We start from the raw sequence: 10233 nt of genomic DNA on the forward strand, positions 1-10233 counted from the left end.
TATATATATATATATATATATATATATATATATATACACTCAGGTTCTTCATAAGTTCTGTTAAATAATGCCTGAAAAATCTGATCTAATCTTTGTTTTGCCGTAATACACTTCCAGTTTAGTCAGGGAAAATTAAATACTGCTTGCTAGTATGATTTAGCAAAGCAAAGAATCAGTGAAAGCCTCTTTTTTTTTAGGTACCTTTACTGGCAAAACTATGGTCATGTATAAATGAAGTTTTTTTTTCAATTCTAATATTATGTTTGGTGGTTGCTTAGATGTTTTAGAAGGTACAGAGTGATAAAAGTACTGTGAATGACATAAGGATGAAAGTATCCTCAATGGCATACATATAACTCTCTAAATTACATCAATACTGTAATACAAAAGATTTGAGGACAAATCACCTTTGAACCAAATCAAATTTTCTCAAAACTAAAAACAGGTGAAATAATTACCTGCTCTAGGTTTTCAATTCTTTGTTTAAGAATCCTGTTTTCTACCCGTATCTTCTGTAAAAGATGTATTGTCACATTTTATGTTTCATCAAAACTTTAATTAATCCAAGTTTCCTATTCCTTAACTTCTTTTTAGATATATAAAATGGAATAATGACATGATTAAAAATATCTGTAAAGAATAAAGAGTTTGACTTCTTTATGAAAGAGATGTTTCATATTAGTATTTTTCCTCAATACATATTAACAAATAACTTGAGGTGTATATATACATTCTTTTGTAGGACTTGTGGTAGTCAAACTTTAGATTTTTACTTGAAATAAAATTGTTTAATTCTCAGTTTATCTTTGAGTTCAACTTTACAAAATGATAGTTTATGCCTTACCCGCATTTCTGTCATTTCTTCTTGTTCCCTTGTCTTTAACGTTGAATACTCTTTTTCTAATCTGAAAAAAAAAATTTAGTCTTAATTTTTAAAAATCTAATACATTATATTATTTTTTTTGTTCTTTAGTAGTGCCCCCGAGTGACTCGGTGGTAAGCTTGAAGGTTTATATGCTAAAAATCATGTTTGATACCTGTGGTGGACACAGAACAGATAGCCCATTATGTAGCTTTTCATTCAAACCCACACAAACAAATATCTTTAACAGTGTTTTATTATATTTTATTACAAGTTACAGCTTTTACAATCAGTGAGTAAGATTTGTTTTTAGAACAGGTATGACGTTTCGATCACTGGTGCGATCATTCTCAATGAATGAATGAATGATTACACCAGTGATCACAACATCATTCTTGTTCTAAAAACAAATCTTACTTACTGTAAACGCTGTAACTTGTAATAGAATATACTTAATCAGTAAGTAAACTCTAAACGAAACTAGTGTTTTATTAGGTTGAAATATCATAATTTTATTATAATTTCAGCACAATTTTAAACCTTACTCACTTCTTCATATTTTTGATGTTGTATTTGACTTGCAAGGCCTTGTTAATTAAGTAATCTGGATCCGTTTCACACTTAGCAGGCATTTCTTTCTGAAAATACTACAGTAGTGTAAAGAAAAAAAAACTATTAAACCAGTATTTTTCTATATAGTATTCATTTAAAACCACTGAATGGTGAATATAGCAGTTTTAGAACTACATACAAAACATAATGAAGATAACAAAATACCTGCTGTAACTAAATATTCTAAACAATTAGGTAGCTCCAAGTTTTACAACATTAAAATGAATTATTATACTATAACAAAACAGTATTTTCTTATCTGTAAATTTCTTTTGTGCAACCATATTTATATATTAAAACTGTACCCACACATATTTATATTTCTGTAAATTAACCAGGTAAAAAATGCTTCTGTTTACTCTATTTTTAAAAAATTATTATAATTTAAATAAAAATCTTTCTTAATGCAGTTTTCACATATATCATTTACTTTACTTCAATGAAATCTTATAAAGACATTGCTAAGTTAGAATGTGTTTTTTATTCAAAATGTTATCCATCACAAAAGCCAAAAACACAAAAGGTCACAAAAATTTTAACATAATCTACTTTATAGCAACAATTGCAAATTTTGTTGAAAAATATGAGCATACCTTACCTTCAACATTCCTTCCATGTCTAACTGCAAGATGTCTTCTTTACAAAATTGAAGAATGGTTACAGCTATTCTGAAAATGATCTCAATTCCCTGTTAAGTATAAAAACTATAAAAATACAGTCAAGAGTATAAAACAGACATCTAAATCTTATAATATATCCGTAACCTGAAAACAGCCTCTATCTAACTGATTGAATACTAACACTAAAATAAAAGAGTCTAGGTTGCAATGAAAAATTCCTGTCAAACTGAAACAATTGGTTTACAACTAAACCACAATTACTGTATATTTAATTTATTGGCCTTATGTAATTGACAAAACTACAATCACAAGCATTTTCTGAGTTCTTGGGAGAATAGAGAAATAGGTTTGTTAAATGACAAGAAACCCTCAACTGAACAAAACTTACCTCAGACAACAGAAGGTCCATCACCCGACAGACCAGTTGAAGGGGTAATGAAGATGTGAAGAGAGTTAAGAACCAAGACGATGCATACATTGAAGTCTGAAAACTTTGAGACTGAAGATGAATGTGAACTTCTGGGAGAAGCTCCTATAGAAAAAAAAAACAGTTATGAAAAGACAAATTCTCTGTCAGATAAAAAAATGTAACAACTAAAGACAACATTTCCCAACACATGATGTTCAACACTCTCATACTTTAAAAGAAAAATTTTCTACTATATAATAATTTTTAATGTAATTCCTACTACAAAAAATAACACAGCAATTTTTAATCTAACAGAAAAGGAATTTTTAATCAAGTGTTTTAACCTTTACATGTTTAAACCAAAAATCTTCAGTTTGATATTTATTTACTTTCCTTTATAATTTGTAATAGATGACAGACCAAGTTTACGATGCGTTTGTACAAGTTTTGTTTCATATTTTTTGAATATTCTAACTAAACTATATAGTTTAAGAGGTTCAAACAAACAATCGACTTACCAAAACTACTCAAGCTAACATGAACAGCAATCATTCCTTGTCTTCACAACTTATGGGATGCAAAGTACCATTCAATAAGGAAATGATACAATAATTGATACTTTCATTCACTATTTGAAATGCACGGTACAAATGATACAAACAATGAACTTAAATAGTATGAAGTAGTTGTTAAAAAGTGTCTTACTTCTGTAAGTGCTAGAGGTTTAGCCATTTAGCTTAGTTGGCAGTGCATTTGCCTGATGTGAAAGAGGTCTCTGGTCCAAACTGAGGTGAGAAACTATATCACAAAAAATAAATTACTACATTGGTGCCCAATGTGGGGCTGAGCTCTGTGTATATGGACTACATGTGTTCATGTATAACCAGCCCATAACATGATCCCTACTACCTTCAAACTTTGGTGATGCAGGAATCCTTTACTCCCAAACTTGACCATTACCTGAGCTGCCTCTGAGATCATTGTGTGCCCAGCATGGCCAGGTGGATAAGGCGCTTGACTCGCAATCTGAGGGTCGAGGGTTCGAATCCCCGTCCCACCAAACATGCTCGCTCTTTCAGCCGTGGGGGTGTTATAATGTGATGGTCAATCCCATTATTCGTTGGTAAAAGAGTAGCCCAAGAGTTGGCGGTGGGTGGTGATGACTAGCTGTCTTCCTTCTAGTCTTACACTGCTAACTTAGGGACGGCTAGCACAGATAGCCCTCGTGTAGCTTTGAGCGAAATCAAAAAACAAACAAACAACCGTTCTTAGTTCATTGTAGCCACAACAATGGTCTGCAGCTATTCTGTACCCCCTTGGTTGTTTACTAGCTACCAGAGCCTGGAACTAGTCAGAAAGAAATGGAGTATCCAAACTAAATCAAATCAAAGTCAGAAATTTAGGGGTGGAGGATTTCCCCAAGGATTTTCAGGAACTGGGGTCCTTCTTCATCCACCCTAGAAGTTTGTGTGATGGGAATGAATTAGGGATTTTAAGTCATATGAGAGATTGGGTTATCAGGGGTGTTTGTGTGAAAAAGAAAATAAAAATTTTGGTAATTAGTGGAAATGTTAGGTAGAGTGTCAAGATGATGCTGAGAACAAGGCCGTATTCACAGTATTGGGTGCCAACCAAATTTGTCTTACTCTGAGAATTCATTATAACCCACGTTTCCTTTCTCTGGCAACTTCCGTCAGCAACAAACTCCATTGGAGACAAGAATAGCCACCTCTCTTGGAGGTGTCATATTTTACCCTCAGCATCACAGCCTACATTTTCATGTACAACTGGGCTTCTTGTGATTTATGTTAAGATCATACCTAGAAAACTGAGTTCTTAAAAATATTTCAATACGCTGATCCAAATAATTTCACATACCAAATAAAACATCGGGTTGCCCCAAGTTTAATTTTATCATGACCATACTTCAGAGATAATTTCAACGTGATGGTCTATTTATTCAACCTGTCAGTGTGTGGGTAATGTGGTGGGCAGAGCACAGATAGCCCATTATGTAGCTTTGTGTTTAACTGCAAACAAACAAACAAATTTACAAATTACTTTATCAACATGTATATGTGAAATTCTTCCCTAAAGTAAAAATCCAAAACAAACAAACAACAAAAAAAAACTGCCAGGAAACATTTAAACATTGTGTCAAAACATTTCCGGGCAATTTTTTTTTACATATTTCTGAAATTACCAGAATGTCGCAGAAATGTACACCAAAAACCCTTAACACTTCTGTATGGATATTTCTTTTTTTCTCCTGTGGCTGGGAAGTGAGTACTCCCACTAAAACAAATCTGCCCCGGTGGTTGATGTATTAAATCCAATCCCCCTATGCCAAACACTTATAAAACACTGTGAAAAACAACAACAGATTTTCATGCAAGTATAGCAATAGATCGTTTTACTTTCACCTCTTTTGTAAAATATCATTACCTGTGGAAAGATTTAGTGTAAAAGCTAAAAGATTCATAATCCTGTATTAAACGAAACATTAGCCCTTCGTTTGCGTCTTGTGTAAATCTGCCTACCACCCCATGAGCAAAGATTCGCACATTTTTGCGGTGGACCCTTCAAAATGTTGCGCGCAAAATGCTTGCATCATAGGATGTCAATCGCAGTTGAAGGGTTAATCAATCTACTTGCTTCTTCGATTAACAGTTAACTTCATACACAGTCTTAACACCTTAATTCTCCAACAATCGAAATTACAATTAAATCACTCCCAGTTTCAGCTCCCCCTTTTTTTGGGGGGGGTAGTGTAAATAGTGTGTGTGGGGGGGGCACCATACGGTGATATGGATTTACAGGAAAAGTCATGTAGCACAATTTAAATCGATACTAATATCTTAAACCCCTTCCAGGAATAATAATATCAGCTGACGAACAATTAATCAGAAACTCCCTTGTCAATACAGTTATCAAAAGCCCACTTTAGTTAAACGTAATCTTCATAAGCGGGGTGGATATTAATATCCCTGAACACTACAGATGAGGAACGTTTTTTTCCTTTTAAAACTAAACACCTGCCACGAATATAAAAAAAGTAATGTTACAAATGTTTGTCCCACTCTAGTTGTACTTCTTAACAACAACAAAAAAATCTTACGATTTTTAAAATTTGATATAATGATTTTTTTTAAACCGCTAAGAAGAGTGAACTTGGTTGGGCCAGTGAAAGTTGTAGGTGCACAGCCCGGAATTAAATCTAATTGTCACGAAAATAATCAACTAATTATTTTTAGGGTTTCTGATTTTTACTGTTTTCAATTATTCCAACTATCCAAATATTGGAAATATTGCCACCAGACTTGCTCGTCCTGTCGTTGTTATGGCAACCACTGTCACTAATTTTGAACCATCAAACATTTTTTTTTTTTTAATTACTGACTAGAGAGAAGGAAACTGGCTGGTAGCACCCATTACCAACCTTGTACCATAGTTTGAGGGTCGCTGTACTAATTGATTAATTGAGTGTACTTAGTTAATGGGGCCGTCGGTTAATTCATTAGCAAATACCACAAACCGCCTAACTCTAACGTTCACTAGTAGTTACTGGCACATTGTGCTATAACCATAGTAACCCACTCAGGCAACTTCTGTATGTGAGTTGTCACGACAGTTACGGTCTGGTAATGTGCTGTCACCTGTGAGAGGTGAGACTCGACAGATTTTTCCGGCTTACGAAAATACCTCCTGGCAGAATTTATTTGAACTACGGTTCAACCAAAATTCGATTCATAAGTATTAAAAGTTTTCGTTCTGCTTTGCTTATTGTGCAAAAGTTACACCCATACTAGAGCCTGTGCTTTTTCGATAACCTCACACTTTGTTCAGATAAACTGCTGCTTCTCCGATAAGGATGGTCATTGGCATACCAACCGAAAACCATCCTGACTATCTTACAGTACCACTCAGAAGCTCGAAAAGCAAGGGTTACTAAGCTCTTATAGTCATTGGTGGTACAACCAAAGACCATCCTAGTTGTTACAGGAGATACACCACAGCTGTTAAAAGGAACTAGTGATTTTCTGATAAGGGTGCTAAACCCTTATATTCATTGGTGATACAAACAATGGTCATCTTAGCTGCTACAGGAGAGACACCACAGCTGTTAAAAGGAACTAGTGCTAAGCCCTTATAGTCATTGGTGGTACAACCAATGACCATCGTAGTTGTTGCAGCAGATACACCACAGCTGTTAAAAATAATTAATGCTTCTCTGATAAGGGTGCACAGATGAAATTCTGTAGAAGGTTCACAAAAGGCACCATTACTCAAGAGTATACAGAAGAAACCCCCGCAACAGATTCAGAAGAACTACAACTACACTGATAAGAGTGGAATATGGCAGATACTGCACAGCAGGTTTAGATGAACCAATACCACTCCAATAAACAAGATTGGGCATCTTCCTTTTCAGTCATCAAATTTTCAACCAAATGACCATCCTAGCTCGTATGATTTATTAGTAACAGTCACAAGATGTAGCCCGTACATTCTGCCAAACAGCACTGCTCGATGACTCAAAAAGCAAAGGTCGTGACACCCTTTCGGTCAGCAATCCTTCGACTACATGCTCATTCTAGCTTGTGGCAACTAGTTTCAATCCCAGCCATACCGACGAGGATGTTGTCATTGGTGTCTCGGCCTTCCCTCCCCATCATCTCTTCAGGTGTCTCCTCAAACTTAGCAAAGAAAGCCAGGTAAGTACTTGTATCTTCCTCTTAATCATCATCATCAGCTAAGCTGACATGCTCAATGACAGCCTCATTGGGTTCAACCTCCAACATCTCGGCCGACCAAGGTACTAGAAGTTATTTCTTAATATATGGTCGCAGATAGTACATGTGTTAGATATGCTTGCACACTTCCCAGTAATGGAGGATCTTATAAGTCAGAGTTCCAACTTGTTTAAGTGCTTGGTGGAGACCAGTCCAGCCACAGTCAAGTGTTTTATGTGCTGTAGATACATACTACTGTCACACACACTCTGTGGGCTGGAAGCTCCTCTCCCTGACTGTCTTATCATAGCACTGTTTTTAGCAGATGGCTGCCTAACCTAGTTCCCAGCGCTCATGCTCGTGCACGTCTGCCATGATTGTTCTCAACCATTCTACAAATGCCAGAGGGCATTTTGTTGCTTCATGACTAGGAAGTGGGCCATGCGTCACGCCCATAGTGAGGAGCGTTGTTTCGTGCCCCAACATTAGGCAAGCAAACTTTCAATCTCTACTTAGTTACACCTTACGTCATCATGATGTATCGCAGGCGCTCTTCCCAGTCGGTTCTACAAGGTTCACAAACTATCAAAGTATCCTCTTGATCACCAATTTGGCCTTCAAGCATAACTACATTCTTCCCCCTTTTTAAAAAAAAATAAGGCCCATCCTTAAGCCTAATTCCAGGATCGTGGGATGGCCACTAGTTTGGCGACAATAGTTTTGTTTTTTTTCAATATATTTTATATTTCCTCTACTGGGAATTGAGCCTGAGACCTGTCACGTATCAGAAGAGTGATCTATCAACTGAACTAAATGGTTAACTCACTAGTGCTTGCTAGTAAGTCACTTTTTTAACTACTCAAACTACTACAAGTGCACTCCAGCTGATACGTTCATCTTAACTACAGAATGTATCTAACCAGCAGATACTTTCAAATAGAGCTGACGATAACTTAACCGGTACCCTAGGCAGAAACTAAGGCTGTGCCGTTACTCACACTGAAGCCCACAAGTACTGGGAATTTAATGTCCTACAACTATGTTTGCCTATCCTTAGCCCGCTTTCAGTTTTCCTACCTGGACTTTATACTCTAACTAATACATATATCACACCTGGATAACTAACACTAGCTGATATATACAATTATCCAGTGTCATTGCTGAAACACCTACTAATTTTACCCTTTCATAAATAGTTTAGAATATATCTTTATTCAGGCATATTTTTCTAAATTGTTCTGCATGACAACTTACAAATCTTCGAGGCGATTTCACAAAACGAACAGCATTTCAAATGCTTATAAACGTACTAATCCGTTTGGTTAGTTAAAGGTTACATATGGCAATGAACAGAATACACTTTGGATCTGTGGCTGTGTCCACTCCCTGGAGGAGTACACCCCCCAGGTTTGACACATATACAGATTGATGTGAGATGGGGGGTGGTATCCCCTGGATGTAATAATCGCAATAGTCGTTTACAGATGCAACTTGGGATTATAGTATACCGCCACACTTGGACCCCTTGTCTGAATAGAGAGTGTGAAAAGGTATAATTATTTCTGTCCTTGTCTTATCCAAACTCGTGTATATATAGAACCTCTCCAGCTCAGCAACCAGTTAGAACATAGGCGATTCAGAAACGGGTCAGACTGGTAAATAAATATTTATACTGATTGTGAATAAACATCTGTTTAATTGGTTCACATGCGTTCGTTTCTTCTTTGCTGTCCAAGTTCGAAATTATTCTGTGCAGTGCATTTATAGAGCCTGAATTCTTGACAATATATTAAACTTATCTGTCCGACATCCTACGTATATATATAACTCTTTCCTAGGTAACATAATTCACCTGATACACACAATCATCATATCTCTACCGTATACAACAGTTAAACAATCACGTCCTACCAGAACCACACACTTCATCACGTATATAGTATAACCTGGTCTACACACTTTATCTGATGTATAACTAAGTATTTTCTCATCTTACTTGCACTATACATTCCAGCTGATACATGTATAGCCCTAATTCTGCCATGTATGGTTTGTACATTTCTCGTAATCGGTAGTCATCCATGAGTCTCACCAAGACAGCGAATGCTTCTTCTTCTGGCATCTGCAAATAAAACAACTTTACGATTACAAAAAATAACTGAACATTTCACTAAAGCTCTGCTAACAAATTTCAACAGTAAAAAATATTCGGAAATTGTGTTATTTTTATTGTTATTGTTACTCCTTCGTTATTTAATTCAGCTTTACAATTTAAGCTTGGCCCTGCATGGCTAGGTGGTTAGGGCGCTCGACTCACAATGTGAGGGTCGCGGGTTCGAATCCCCGTCACACCAAACATGCTCACCCTTTCAGCCGTGGGGGCGTTATAATGTGACGTTCAATCCCACTCTTCGTTGGTAAATGAGAAGCTCAAGAGTTGGCGGTGGGTGGTGATGACTAGCTGCCTTCCCTCTAGTCTTACACTGCTAAATTAGGGACGGCTAGCGCAGATAGCCCTCGTGTAGCTTTGCGCGAAATTCAAAAACAAACAAACAAACAATTTAAGCTAAATTGTATGTGCAATTTACATATTGCATACTTAGTCTATAAGTGCCACTGCTATTTGTAAACTGACAAATCGGCTCAGGTATACGTTTGTTGATTATTAAATGTGCGTGATAACTGATTGTCTTCTCTTCGTTTCATTAAATCGCCTCGAAGATTTATAAATCGATATGTAGATCTATCAACAGCATGTACATGTAGAAAATAAACATGCCATTCATTAAAACGAGATGTATATTTGTAAATTGTCGTGCTTTTCATAAACAGACGTGTAGGTTTAATGAAACGGAGGTTAGATTGTAAATTATCATGCATTTTAATAAATTAAAAAGTATATTTCTCAAACAACTTGTCAATTTACAATCCGATATGCACTTAGAAATAACAGAGTCAAGAGAATTGTGCATGAATTGTTTGTTTTAAATAAAGCTA

General features: G+C 35.9%; 1 protein-coding gene across 1 annotated transcript in view; it reads right to left on the bottom strand.

The window, feature by feature from the left end:
• LOC106473025 (ecotropic viral integration site 5 ortholog-like) overlaps window positions 1-9358 on the bottom strand; it is a 20954-nt gene extending 11596 nt beyond the window's left edge. The window contains exons 1-6 of the mRNA XM_022401536.1: window positions 9233-9358; window positions 2483-2626; window positions 2073-2162; window positions 1412-1509; window positions 845-905; window positions 459-512 (exon numbers count right to left, since the gene is read on the bottom strand). Coding sequence (XP_022257244.1) covers window positions 459-512; window positions 845-905; window positions 1412-1509; window positions 2073-2162; window positions 2483-2626; window positions 9233-9358 — 573 coding nt within the window. The remainder of the gene's footprint in view (window positions 1-458; window positions 513-844; window positions 906-1411; window positions 1510-2072; window positions 2163-2482; window positions 2627-9232) is intronic.
• Between the last annotated feature and the right edge of the window lie 875 nt (window positions 9359-10233).

The sequence above is a fragment of the Limulus polyphemus genome, unplaced genomic scaffold, assembly GCF_000517525.1.
Source record: "Limulus polyphemus unplaced genomic scaffold, Limulus_polyphemus-2.1.2 Scaffold5819, whole genome shotgun sequence".
Taxonomy (NCBI): Eukaryota; Metazoa; Arthropoda; class Merostomata; order Xiphosura; family Limulidae; genus Limulus; species Limulus polyphemus.